A 15270-nucleotide genomic window follows, 5' to 3' on the forward strand; every position below is an offset into this window, starting at 1 on the left:
CTAGCGCTAAGCTAATGTTATATAATTCTGCACTATGTGCAGAATCATATAACATTATTTGGTAAGTTTACTGGCCGTTTAAATGCTAAAGCATTTTTTTTTGTTTCTTTTTATAAAGCAAACAAAGACCTTTGGAATTAAATAGACAATCTTAGTCTATACGTCATCCAATGATGGGGCAGAAAAAAAAAAAAACTACAACAAACTGAAAATGTAATATCGTCACCATTTATTGTAATTTCAAAGTCCAGGACTGAACAGGAAGAGGGAAGGGGGTAATTCTGTAAGGGATCTGGAGAAAAAAAATAGGAGGGATTTTTTTTCTTTATTTTTTTACAGGCTTAAATGTTAAAACTTTCCTGCTTTCCCACACAAGGATAGTACAGGAATTCAAGTATGCCATGGAGGGCAGTAATACAAAAAGGATTCATAAAAAACAAAGCAAAAAGAAAAAACTTGCACCTGCCAGACTCACTGGCATCCATTCACTTTGGTAAGGCTAAATAAAGGTTGCAAACTGGTACTCCACACACATGAAGCCAGAGGTATTCCTCCACCGCGTGGTTTGGGAATTGCAAAGCAGGGAGTTGTAACTTGGCAGATCTGATAACTCCCCAAACCTTAAGCCAGCAGTTCAAAACAGTTCCTTCCCAGTGCTGTGATATCAATAACCAATAAATCTTCACATGAATTCCTAAAAAAACTGAGAAAATAAAATAACAAGCCCCCTGTGCTAATACACTATACACGTGTTTATTGTAATGCAAAACTTTTTTAAAAAAACAAACCCCCCCATAACTAAAATGTATTTATATATTAATGAGTTAGCTATAAAAATAAGCTTGTGAATCACATTTTGCCGCACAAAGCCTCGGTTCCTGAATCAGGGTGCCTGTAGTGAATTGTGTAGGATGATTTGATTTCATTGTGTGTCATTTTTTTCCCCTCTAATTCTCCAATCCTGGAAATCCTTGGGACAAACTTGAATAATAAAAAAAAAAAAACATAGCAGCAAAGGAAAAATAATAGCCCAGACAAGTAATATCTTGATGCTGTTGGCTTTTGACAGGTTTGTTGAGAAATCTTGAAGTTCTCTGACCGCCCTTTAAGAAGCAGAAGTCTTTTGCCCTCTGTACTGTAAAAGCTGGCCCCTTTTTAAGAAAATACCCCCCTCCATCTTTCATGTGAACATGTCATTTCTTGTGATATTTAAATATATATACAGGTTTCCATCTCATCCGGCATAGGCAGCCTCGAATCATGATTAATCTCACAAGTGTTATGGATCACTATTGATCTGCATTTTGCTTGTCTCGCATCCAAGCCTGGATTCTTTCCTTCAGTTCTGGCACTGTGTTAAAAAATATATAAAAATTAAAATTATTATGTAGAACCTACAATATAAAATATTAAAAAGCTTCACATAATAGTCTGCGCATCCATTTTTATCCAAAACCTGTAAAATATGCTGATGTGCTACTAGACATTATTTTAGCATCCCCACTGATGCTTAGGTGGAATCTGATTGTTCGACTAAATGCCCTATCTGGGAGCTGGTCGCCACAGTAAGGAGAGATTCCTGTAGCCTGATGGGAGCTTACCAGGCAGCTCTGAGGACCTGACACGCCTGCATTGCATCCTACACTTGTGAGTGAGTCTTTTTTATTTCTGCTTGTCTTCATCTATTTTTCTAATATAATAATACACCATGAGGCGCCTCCTATGTTTTGTTTGTTTTCTCAGACCTGGATGTGACACTTTAGGAGTTGAAGTCCTGGAAGTAATTAGCTGAGGATTTGACTCCAGCGTGCCTGTATATCTATCTGTTGGATATATGGTAGTTGGTGTTCAATGCAAACAAGGGGACTTTTGCATAATTATATATAAGAGAATATTTGATACATAGATATTTATCTCATATTGAGACTATTTTATTTTGCTTTTCTTATTTTGTTGGTGAGCACTCCCTAGTTGGTATTACTTTGATCAATGAGTTTGAAAGTTTTGAGAAAGACCATTACAGTCTTGTGATTAGAACACACTAAAAACACTACCTTTATTTGCTCACCCATCAGATTTCAGACACTAAAATACTAAGCTTGAAAAGGGAGCTAGAAGGCTAATATCTAATATATCTGTCCTCAAACTGGCCATGCAGACAGAAAAACTAAAATTACATCTAAAACACAGACCTTTCTTGGTTCATCTTAGTTAATATGTAACAGGAAAGGGCAGAACCAGACCTGTTCCCTTCTACCATATTTTAGGGTGTCCATCATGGGCTGTGAGGTCTAATGAAAAGATCCTAGCAAGTATTAACAAGGATATGTGCCAATATATAGAAATTGCCATATTATGGAATTTCTATATTGTCACAAAATAGGACAAATGTACAACCTTCTGCTTATATCACAGTGTGAGTGGCAAGACCAAAGGAAAGTTGCTCTATGCCACTGATGCACTGCTTTGTGTAATATATGACAGATATTGCCTTGCTTACTTGAAAGGGCAAACTTATCATGAAGGGCACATTCCAGTTTTGTTTTGAATATAAATTTCACAATGAGCATGGACCTTGTAAATTAGTTCATGGTCTCGCAATCTAATCAGTTACTAGATCCATATATTTTGCACTGTGAACTGGATTAAAACATTCTTCCTTGCTCCACTGCTATTGCCTTGTTATGGAATGGTGAAACCTGAGTTTCTGAACTAGGGGTAGAAACACATTATTATCCCAGGGATAATATAACTCAAATCCTACTTTGCAAGATATCCTTTCCTGAAAGAAAGGCACATTGTATGGGACGTCTGGTTCTTATCGGACATCAAACTTCATGTTTCTATGAGGCTTCCAATAAAGGTGGTAAGGACAAATATGAATAATGTAAATAAATTAAATACCTGCAACATGCAAAAAGCTATCTTAGAATCAATTAATGCTACAGTTCAGGAAAAAATTTCGACAAATATGATAGGCCTTCTGGTTCTCATTCCCTTTTAAAATATGGGGTAGAGGTGGTAAATACAAATAATGTAAAGGGTTGCAAGAATAGTCGCAATATGCAAAAGGCCATCAATTAAAAACCTACACTTCAGAAGCACACATATTAAGAGGAGCATATATGCAAGGACAGAGTATAGTTCTGCCCCAATATAAATCCCTGGTAAGATCTCACCTTGACCAATTAGTTAAAAGTACACAGAAGAAAAGGTTTAGAGAAGGGCTTGTCAAGTGGAACGCAAGATTTATAGGTACGAGATAAGGCTAGCCAAATTAGGTTTGGTTTACTCTAGGAAAGTCACATGATCACTTTACATAAATATATTCATGGCCCATATAGAGTGCTGGCAGGAGGACAATTTATTGCAAAAAAGTCTTATGAGAGGTGTACACTTTAAGGCTAGAGGAAAAGTGATTTAACATCCTGCAACACAAGTAATATAAACCACAGGAGTGTCATGTTGCATTACATCCTTGAGCTTTAACAACATAAAAGCATTTATCTGTACTCCTCATTCTAAGGAATAAAAATCATTGAGACATTTTTAAGCGCTTTGGTTATGATGCCAGATAGGCAGTGGCACACCCTATGATACATGACCAGGCAAATATTACTAGGGTTTTAGCTAGAAACCTAATCGTGATCTGTTATCCAAAGTTTGCAGAACAGTTAAAGTATCTGGACAAATCAAACTAAAGTACAGATAATAAAACAAGACCCTTAATGACATGTATGCAAAATTAGTTTTTACATGTTCAAATTAAACAAAATTCTAGTGCTATTGACAATGAATGTTAAATTCAATTTCAGGAAAAATATTACACGTCGAGGAAAAAAATAAAATGATTTTCCAATCACAAATTATCATATAAGACATAAAAAACAATTTATGTAAGAACTTACCTGATAAATTCATTTCTTTCATATTGGCAAGAGTCCATGAGCTAGTGACGTATGGGATACTATCCTACCAGGAGGGGCAAAGTTTCCCAAACCTCAAAATGCCTATAAATACACCCCTTACCACACCCACAATTCAGTTTAACGAATAGCCAAGTAGTGGGGTGAAAAAGAAAGGAGCAAAAAGCATCAACAAAGGAATTTGGAAATAATTGTGCTTTATACAAAAAAATCATAACCACCATAAAAAGGGTGGGCCTCATGGACTCTTGCCAATATGAAAGAAATGAATTTATCAGGTAAGTTCTTACATAAATTATGTTTTCTTTCATGTAATTGGCAAGAGTCCATGAGCTAGTGACGTATGGGATAGCAATACCCAAGATGTGGAGCTCCACACAAGAGTCACTAGTGAGGGATAAAATAAAACAGCCATTTTCCGCTGAAAAAATTAAATCCACAACCAGAAAAATAATTTTTTTCTCAGAAATTAAAGAAAAAAACTTAAAACATAAGCAGAAGAATGAAACTGAAACAGCTGCCTGAAGAACTTTTCTACCAAAAACTGCTTCCGAAGAAGCAAATACATCAAAACGGTAGAATTTAGAAAACGTATGCAAAGAAGACCAAGTTGCTGTTCTGCAAATCTGATCAACTGAAGCTTCATTCTTAAAAGACCACAAAGTAGAGACTGATCTAGTAGAATGAGCTGTAACTCTCTGAGGCGGGGCTTGACCCGACTCCAAATAAGCATGATGGATCAAAAGCTTTAACCAAGATGCCAAGGAAACGGCAGAAGCCTTCTGACCTTTCCTGGAACCAGAAAAGATAACAAATATCTTTAGTACCTTTGACATATTTCAAAGCTCTTACCACATCCAAAGAATGTAAGAATCTCTCCAAAGAATTCTTAGGATTAGGACACAAAGAAGGGACAACAATTTCTCTATTAATGTTGTTAGAATTTACAACCTTAGGTAAGAATTTAAATGAAGTCCACAAAACCGCCTTAATGCTGATGAATAATCAGAAAAGGAGATTCACAAGAAAGAGCAGATAATTCAGAAACTCTTCTAGCAGAAGAGATGGCCAAAAGGAACAACACTTTCCAAGAAAGTAATTTAACGTCCAAAGAATGCATAGGCTCAAACGGAGGAGCCAGTAAAGCCTTCAAAACCAAATTAAGACTCCAAGGAGAAGAGATTGATTTAATGACAGGCTTTATACAGACCAAAGCCTGTACAAAACAGTGAATATCAGGAAGCTTAGCAATCTTTCTGTGAAATAAAACAGAAAGAGCAGAGATTTGTCCCTTCAAGGAACTTGCAGACAAAACCTTATCCAAAACCATCCTGAAGAAATTCTAGGAATTCTAAAAGAATGCCAAGAAAATTTATGAGAAGAACACCATGAAATATAAGTCTTCCAAACTCGATAATAAATCTTCCTAGAAACAGATTTACGAGCCTGTAACATAGTATTAATCACTGGGTCAGAGAAACCTCTATGACTAAGCACTAGGCGTTCAATTTCCATACCTTCAAATTTAATGATTTTAGATCCTGATGGAAAAAACGGACCTTGAGCTAGAAGGTCTAGCCTTAATGGAAGTGGCCAAGGTTGGCAACTGGACATTCGAACAAGATCCGCATACCAAAACCTGTGAGGCCATGCTGGAGCTACCAGCAACACAAACGATTGTTCCATGATGATTTTGGAGATCACTCTTGGAAGAAGAACTAGAGGCGGGAAAATATAAGCAGGTTGGTAACACCAAGGAACTGTCAACGCATCCACTGCTTCCGCCTGAGGATCCCTGGACCTGGACAGGTACCTGGGAAGTTTCTTGTTTAGATGAGAAGCCATCAGATCTATTTCTGGAAGACCCCACAACTGAACAATCTGAGTAAACACATCCGGATGGATGGACCACTCCCCTGGATATAAAGTCTGACGTCTGAGATAATCCACTTCCCAGTTGTCTATACCTGGGATATGAACCTCAGAAATTAGACAGGAGCTGGATTCCGCCCAAGCAAGTATCCGAGATACTTCTTTCATAACTTGGGGACTGTGAGTCCCACCCAGATGATTGACATATGCCACAGTTGTGATATTGTCTGTCTGAAAACAAATGAACGGTTCTCTCTTCAACAGAGGCCAAACCTGAAGAGCCCTGAAAATCACACGGAGTTCCAAAATATTGATTGGTAATCTCGCCTCTTGAGATTTCCAAACCCCTTGTGCTGTCAGAGATCCCCAAACAGCTCCCCAACCTGAAAGACTTGCATCTGCTGTGATTACAGTCCAGGTTGGACGAACAAAAGAGGCCCCTTGAACTATACAATGGTGATCTAACTACCAAGTCAGAGATAGTCAAACATTGGGATTTAAGGATATTAATTGTGATATATTTGTATAATCCCTGCACCATTGGTTCAGCATACAAAGCTGGAGAGGTCTCATGTGAAAACGAGCAAAGGGGATCGCGTCCGATGCTGCAGTCATGAGACCTAAAACTTCCATGCACATAGCTACTGAAGGGAATGATTGAGACTGAAGGTTCCGACAAGCTGAAACCAATTTTAATCTTCTCTTGTCTGTTAGAGACAGAGTCATGGACACTGAATCTATCTGGAAACCTAAAAAAGGTGACCCTTGTCCGAGGAATCAAAGAACTTTTTGGTAAATTGATCCTCGACCCATGTCTTTGAAGAAACAACACTGGTTGATTTGTGTGAGATTCTGCAGAATGTAAAGACTGAGCTAGTACCAAGATATTGTCCAAATAAGGAAACACCGCAATACCCCGCTCTCTAATTACAGAGAGTAGGGCACCGAGAACCTTCAAAAAGATTCTTGGAGCTGTCGCTAGGCCAAATGGAAGAGCGACAAATTAATAATGCTTGTCTAGAAAAGAGAATCTCATAAACCGATAGTGGTCTGGATGAATCGGAATATGAAGATATGCATCCTGTAAGTCTATTGTGGACATATAATGACCTTGCTGAACAAAAGGCAGAATAGTCCTTATAGTCACCATTTTGAAAGTTGGCACCCTTACATAACGATTCAAAATTTTCAGATCCAGAACTGGCCTGAATGAATTTTCTTTCTTTGGGACAATGAATAGATTTGAATAAAACCCCAGATCCTGTTCCTGAAACGGAACTGGTATGATTACCCCTGAAAGCTCCAGGTCTAAAACACACTTCAGGAAAGCCTGAGCCTTTACTGGATATGCTGGGATGCGTGAGAGGAAAAATCTTTTCACAGGAGGTCTTACTCTGAATCCCATTCGGTACCCTTGAGAGACAATACTCTGAATCCATTGATTTTGAAAAGAATCTGCCCAAATCTTTTGGAATAATCTTAATCTGCCCCCTATCAGCTGAGCTGGAATGAGGGCCACACCTTCATGCAGACTTGGGGGCTGGCTTTGATTTCTTAAATGGTCTGGATTTACTCCAACTTGAAGGTTTCCAATTGGAACCAGATTCTTTGGGGGAAGGATTAGGTTTCTGTTACTTATTTTGTCGAAAGGAACGAAAATGGTTAGAAGCTTTAGATTTACCCGTAGGTCTTTTATCCTGAGGCAAAAAAAAAAAAATTCCCTTCCCCCAGTGACAGTTGAAATAATTGAATCCAGCTGAGAACCAAATAACTTATTACCTTGGAAAGAAAGAGATAGTAATCTAGACTTCAATACCATGTCAGCATTCCAAGATTTAAGCCACAAAGCTCTCCTAGCTAAAATAGCTAAAGACATAGATTTAACATCAATTTTGATATAAAAAATGGCATCACAAAATGATTAGCATGTTGAAGCAAGCGAACAATGCTAGACAAATCAGTATCCATTTCCTGTTGCGCTAAACTTTCCAACCAAAAAGTTGATGCAGCTGCAACATCAGCCAAAGAAATTGCAGGTCTGAGCAGATGACCAGAATATAAATAGGCTTTCCTTAGATAGGATTCAAGTTTCCTATCTAAAGGGTCTTTAAAGGAAGTACTATCTTCCATAGGAATTGTAGTACGTTTAGCAAGATTAGAAATAGCCCCATCAACTTTAGGGATCTTTTCACAAAACTCCAATCTAACTGCTGGCAAAGGATACGATTTTTTAAACCTTGAAGAGGGAATAAAAGTACCAGGCCTATTCTATTCCTTATCAGAAATAGCATCAAGAACTGGAAAAACCTCTGGAGTAACCACAGGAGGTTTATAAACAGAATTAAAACGTCTACTAGTTTTAACATCAAAAGGACTAGTTTCCTCAATATTCAATGTAATCAACACTTCTTTTAACAAAGAACAAATATACTCCATTTTAAATAAATAAGTAGATTTGTCAGTGTCAATATCTGAGGAAGGATCTTCTGAATCAGATAGATCCTCGTTAGAGGAGGATAATTCAGTATGTTGTCGGTCATTTGAAATTTCATCAACTTTATGAGAAGTTTTAAAAGATCTTTTACGTTTATTAGAAGGCGGGATGGCAGACAAAGCCTTCTGAATTGCATCAGCAATAAAATCTTTTAAATTCACAGGTACATCTTGTGCATTAGATGTTGAAGGAACAACAGGCAATGTACTATTACTGATGGACACATTTTCTGCATGTAAAAGCTTAACATGACAACTATTACATACCAAAGCTGGAGATATAATCTCCACAAATTTACAACAAATGCACTTAGCTTTGGTAGAACTGTTATCAGGCAGCAGGGTTCCAACAGTGATTTCTGAGACAGGATCAGATTGAGACATCTTGCAAATGAAAAGAAAAAACAACATATAAAGCAAAATGATCAATTTCCTTATATGGCAGTTTCAGGAATGGGAAAAAAAATGCAAGCAGCATAGCCCGCTGATAGAGAAAAAGGCAAGAGGCATATAGGAATGGGGTTTTAAATAATGAAAATATTTGGCGCCAAGTATGACGCACAATGCAAACAGAATTTGACACACTTGCATCATTGAAGACGCAACCTTGTGAAAGGAACTCTGCATCAACTAAGACGCCGGAAATGACGAATTTTGGGTCATCGAACGTAACTTTGCACCAAAAAATCTCGTGCCAAGAACAACGCAATATACTTTGGCATTTTGCGCCCTTGCGAGCCTAATTTTGCCCACGAAATTTAATGAAAAACAGTCAATTTGAAAAAAAAAAAAACTATACCCCAGGCAAGAAAAAATGCTTTTCCCAAATATGAAACGGACAGTCTGCAAAAGATAATATACATAAACCTGACTCATGGCAAATATAAGTACAATACATATATTTAGAACTTAATATTAATACATAAAGTGCCAAACCAAAGCTGAGAGTGTCTTAAGTAATGAAAACATACTTACCAAAAAGACACCCATCCACATATAGCAGATAGCCAAACCAGTACTGAAACAGTTATCAGTAGAGGTAATGTAATATGAGAGTATATCGTTGATCTGAAAAAGGGAGGTAGAAGATGAATCTCTACGACCGATAACAGAGAACCTATGAAATAGATCTCCCGTGAGGAAAACCATTGCATTCAATAGGTGATACTCCCTTCACATCCCTCTGACATTTACTGTACTCTGAGAGGAACCGGGCTTCAAAATGCTGAGAAGCGCATATCAACGTAGAATCTAAGCACAAACTTACTTTACCACCTCCATAGGAGGCAAAGTTTGTAAAAACTGAATTGTGGGTGTGGTGAGGGGTGTATTTATAGGCATTTTTAGGTTTGGGAAACTTTGCCCCTCCTGGTAGGATTATATATCCCATACGTCACTAGCTCATGGACAATTACATGAAAGAAAAGAGGTGTATCTCTGATTCAAGTGCTTTTACTTTATTATCGCTAAATGTCTTGTGGAGAAATGGGACTCTATGTAGAGGATCTGATTCACCAGGACGAACGGATATCAGTACCGGGGAGAAGTGGGAGCCAAATAGTGATTTTTTTTTTTAATTGGCACTAATTTTTAGCAGCAGGGCATTTATCGGTAGTAAAGTAAAAGCACTTGAATCGGAGATAAGCCTTTCCCTTTTTTATGTATTGTAGATCCCTGTGAAATACGAGAGTAATTTTTGCACACGATCTTTAATTATAACCCTTTTTTTTTACCATTGGTGAAAAGTTCAAAGGAAATGGTGACTGTGTGTATACATAAATATTTTCATTGACTTTTTATCACTGACTTATTTTATGTATACTAAGTTATAGGAGTGTTGAATTAAATGCATTGTTAACCCCAACGGGGTACCTGTGATTGGTTAAACTAAAGATTTAGCTTTAGACGCTGTTCCACTTATAAGGGTAACAAAACATACTAATACGTTTGTAATATTAGTATGTAAGAGTATATGACTGTCAGAAGTAGGACATTTTTAAAAGAAGTTTATCTTTAGAGAGCCTGTTTTACTTGCTTCTGCTGTTTTGAAATTCTCAATCAGTGAATCTCAACTGAACTGCTGCAATGTCAAAAAAACAAACAAATTATGCTTACCTGAATTTGATTGCCTTCTGTATGAGGAGAGTCCACGGCATCATTCCTTACTGTTGGGAATACTGAACCTGACCACCAGGAGGAGGCAAAGACACCCCAGCCAAAGGCTTAAATACTCCCCCCACTTCCCTCATACCCCAGTCATTCTGCCAAGGGAACAAAGAACAGTAGGAGAAATATCAGGCTATAAATGGTGCCAGAAAAGAAAAACAAAATTTGAGTCCGCACATCGGAGTATACGGGTGGGGGCCGTGGACTCTCCTCATACAGAAGGAAATTAAATTATCAGGTAAGCATAAATTATGTTTTCCTTCTTAATATGAGGAGAGTCCACGGCATCATTCCTTACTGTTGGGAAAACTATACCCAAGCTCTAGAGGAAACTGAATGATAACGGGAGGGGTAAAAGAAAAAGGCAAACCCTAATCTGAGGGCACCACAGCCTGCAAAACCTTTCTCCCAAAAGCTGCTTCAGCCGAAGCAAAAACGTCAAATTTGTAGAAATTTAAAAAAGTATGTAAGGAGGACCAGGTAGCCGCCTTACAAATCTGCTCCATAGATGCATAATTTTTTAAGGCCCAAGAGGAAGCCACCGCTCTAGTAGAATGAGACGTAATCCTCTGAGGAGGTTTAAGTCCCGCTGACTTGTAAGCTAAGCGCATGACAGTTCTCAACCAAAAGGATAAGACCCTTACGCTTCCCAGAGTAGATGACAAACAAGGAAGAAGTTTGTCTAAAATCCTTAGTAGCCTGAAGATTAAACTTCAAAGCTCGAACAACATCCAGATTATGAAGTAAACGTTCCTTCGAGGAAGGAGGATTAGGACACAAGGAAGGAACCACAATCTCCTAATTGATGTTACGATCAGGCACCACCTTAGGAAGAAACCCCAAGCGGGTACGTAGAACAGTCTTATCAGAGTGAAACACTAGATAGGGAGGCTCACATTGCAAGGCAGCCATTTCAGAAACTCGGCGTGCCGACGCAATAGCCAATAGAAAAAGAATCTTCCAGGACAACAATTTAATGTCAATCGAATGCATAGGCTCACATGGAGCCCGTTGCAAAAACTTGAGAACAAGATTCAAACTCCAAGGAGAAGTGTTAGATCTAAACACCGGTCTGTTCCTGATCAGAGCCTTAACGAAGGATTGCACGTCAGTAAGCTCTGCAAGCCTCTTGTGCAGCAACACAGAAAGGGCCGAAATCTGTCCCCTCAGGGAACTGGCAGAATGGCCCTTCTCCAGACCCTCCTGGAGAAAGGAAATAATAATGGCAGCCTTGACCTTATGCCAGACGAAACCCCGCTCTCCAAACCAGAACAAGTAAGCTATGCACACCTTATGGTAGATGCGACGAGTAACAGGCTTATGAGCCTGAATGAGAGTGTCAATAACCCTCTCAGAGAAACCTCTCTTGGCTAAGACTAAGCGTTCAATATCCACGCAGTTGGCCTCAGAGAATCTAGAGCTTGATTAACAAAAGGACCCTGTTCCAGCAGATCCCTGCGACAAGGTAACCTCCAAGCAGAAGATGAGGACATCCACACCAGGTCCACGAACCACATCCTTCGCGGCCACGATGGAGCAATCAGTTTCACTGATGCTTGCTCCTGCTTGATGTGGGCCACTATACGAGGAAGAAGTGGTAACGGTGGAAAAATGTAGATTAGATTGTACCTCCAAGGCACTGCTAATGCATCTATTAGCTCCGCCTGAGGATCCCTGGACCGCGACCCATATCTGGGTAGCTTGGAATTGAGCCGGGACGCCATGAGATCCATCAACCGCGTCCCCCATCTGTTGCAAATCTTCGCAAACACCTCAGGATGGAGAGACCATATCCCCGGATTAAATGATTGTGTGCTGAGGAAATCCGCTTCACAGTTGTCCACACCTGGAATGTGGATCGCTGACAGCGAGCAGTTATGGGCCTCCGCCCAATCCAGAATTCGAGATACTTCCCTCATTGCTAGGGCGCTTCTTGTTGCATGGAGCCCGTTGCAAAAACTTGAGAACAAGATTCAAACTCCGAGGAGAAGTGTTAGATCTAAACACTGGTCTGTTCCTGATCAGAGCCTTAACGAAGGATTGCACGTCAGTAAGCTCTGCAAGCCTCTTGTGCAGCAACACAGAAAGGGCCGAAATCTGTCCCCTCAGGGAACTGGCAGAATGGCCCTTCTCCAGACCCTCCTGGAGAAAGGAAATAATAATGGCAGCCTTGACCTTATGCCAGACGAAACCCCGCTCTCCAAACCAGAACAAGTAAGCTCTCCACACCTTATGGTAGATGCGACGAGTAACAGGCTTATGAGCCTGAATGAGAGTGTCAATAACCCTCTCAGAGAAACCTCTCTTGGCTAAGACTAAGCGTTCAATATCCACGCAGTTGGCCTCAGAGAATCTAGAGCTTGATTAACAAAAGGACCCTGTTCCAGCAGATCCCTGCGACAAGGTAACCTCCAAGCAGAAGATGAGGACATCCACACCAGGTCCACGAACCACATCCTTCGCGGCCACGATGGAGCAATCAGTTTCACTGATGCTTGCTCCTGCTTGATGTGGGCCACTATACGAGGAAGAAGTGGCAACGGTGGAAAAATGTAGATTAGATTGTACCTCCAAGGCACTGCTAATGCATCTATTAGCTCCGCCTGAGGATCCCTGGACCGCGACCCATATCTGGGTAGCTTGGAATTGAGCCGGGACACCATGAGATCCATCACCCGCGTCCCCCATCTGTTGCAAATCTTCGCAAACACCTCAGGATGGAGAGACCATATCCCTGGATTAAATGATTGTGTGCTGAGGAAATCCGCTTCACAGTTGTCCACACCTGGAATGTGGATCGCTGACAGCGAGCAGTTATGGGCCTCCGCCCAATCCAGAATTCGAGATACTTCCCTCATTGCTAGGGCGCTTCTTGTTCCCCTCTGATGGTTGATATAAGTCACCAAGGTTATGTTGTCTGATTGGAAACTAATAAACTGGGACAAACCCAAAAGAGGCCAAACCTTCAGAGCATTGAAGATGATTCAAAGTTTCAAAATGTTGATCGGGAGGAGAGATTCCTCTCGAGTCCACAGGCCCTGTGCCTTCCTGGCACCCCAAACAGCTCCCCATCCTGACAGACTTGCGTCCGTAGTCACAATCTCCCAGGATGGTCTGAAGAAGGATGTCCCTTGGGACAGGTGATCTGGACAGAGCCACCAAGAGAGCGATTTTCTCGACCGGTTGTCCGGAAAAATCTGTTGAGACAGATCCGAATGATCGCCGTTCCACTGTCTCAGCATGCACAGCTGAAGAGGTCTGAGATGGAACCTGGCAAAAGGAATGATGTCCATGCAGGACACCATGAAACCAATTACCTCTATACACTGAGCCACAGAGGGCCTGAAAGAGGTCTGGGAGGGTAAGACAAGCTGAAGTTAGCTTGTGACGTCTCTGGTCTGTAAGCAATATCCTCATGGATATGGAATATATTACAGTACCCAGGAATTCTACCCTGGTACTGGGAGTAAGAAAACTCTTTTCTAAGTTTATCTTCCATCCATGAGATCGAAGAAGTAGAAGATCCTTGGAATGGTCCTCTGCAAGACGACAGGATGGAGCCTGAACCATAATGTCGCCCATTATGGTGCTACTGCTATACCTCTGGTTCTGGCCACTGCCAGCAGAGCCCCCAGAACCTTCGTAAAAACTCTTGGAGCAGTAGCTAGACCAAACGGCAGTGCAATAAACTGGAAGTGTTGGTCCAGGAACGTAAATCTTAGGAACTTGAAGTGTTCTTCGTGTATAGGAACGTGAAGGCAAGCATCCTTCAGATCAATCGTGGTCATGAACTGTCCCTCCTGAACTAAGGGAAGGATGGACCTTATTGTCTCCATCTTGAACGAGGGGGCAGATAGAAATTTGTTTAAACACTTTAGGCCCAGAATCGGGCGGAGAGTTCCCTTCTTCTTCGGGACCACAAACAGGTTGGAATAGTATTCCAGACCTCTTTCTGCAAGAGGAACCGGTACAATGACTTCCAGGGAGGATAGATCCCTCACGCACCCCAGAAAGGCTTCTCGTTTTTTTGGCCTTGAAGACAGGTTTGACAAGAGGAATCTGCCCCTGGGTGGATGAGACTTGAAACCTATCCTGTATCCCTGAGCGATGACCTCCAGGACCCACGGGTCTTGCACATCCCCAAACAAAGCGTCCGAAAATCTGTCCCCTACCAGATCCATAGCCGGTTCGGGGGCCGCACCTTCATGCCAACTTTGTTTCGGCGGGCTTCTCGTTTTGCTTGGACTTATTCCAGGACTGAGCCGGCTTCTAAGTGCCCTTGGATTGCTCAGGCTTTGCGGAGGGCTGCTGACGTTGGGATTTTTCTGAAAGAAAATTAGGACCTTGTCCTTTAGGTTTGTTCTCATCCTGCGGTAAAAAGGCACCTTTCCCTCCTGTAACTGTGGATATAATAGAGTCCAGGCCTGGACTAAATAGAATCTTTCCCTTAAAAGGGAGGGAAAGACGTCATGTCCGCAGACCAAGATTTCAGCCATAGTGCCCTACGGGCTTGAACAGAAAAAACCTGAAGCCTTAGCATTCAGGTGAATAATCTGCATATTTGCATCACAAATAAAAAAATTCGCAACCCATAAGGCCTTAATTCTTTCTTGGATCACATCGAGGGGACCTTCCACCCCGATCAACTCAGATAAGGAGTCGCACCAGTAGGTAGCCGCTCCAGCAACCGCCGCTGCCGGTTTAAACGAATATCCCGTATGTTGAAACATCTTTCTCAACAGAGTTTCTATCTTCTTATTCATGGGCTCTTTAAACGACGAACTATCATCAAGCGGGATAGTAGTACGCTTAG

At 40.7% G+C, this 15270-nt stretch overlaps 1 protein-coding gene across 1 annotated transcript in view; it reads right to left on the minus strand.

The window, feature by feature from the left end:
- Nucleotides 1–206: 206 nt before the first annotated feature.
- Nucleotides 207–15270, minus strand: part of UBE4B (ubiquitination factor E4B) — a 618413-nt gene continuing 603349 nt past the window's right edge. The window contains exon 22 of the mRNA XM_053691155.1: nucleotides 207–1351. Within this exon, the coding sequence (XP_053547130.1) occupies nucleotides 1290–1351 (62 nt within the window). The 3' untranslated portion in view covers nucleotides 207–1289. The remainder of the gene's footprint in view (nucleotides 1352–15270) is intronic.

This window comes from Bombina bombina, chromosome 8, assembly GCF_027579735.1.
Source record: "Bombina bombina isolate aBomBom1 chromosome 8, aBomBom1.pri, whole genome shotgun sequence".
NCBI lineage: Eukaryota > Metazoa > Chordata > Amphibia > Anura > Bombinatoridae > Bombina > Bombina bombina.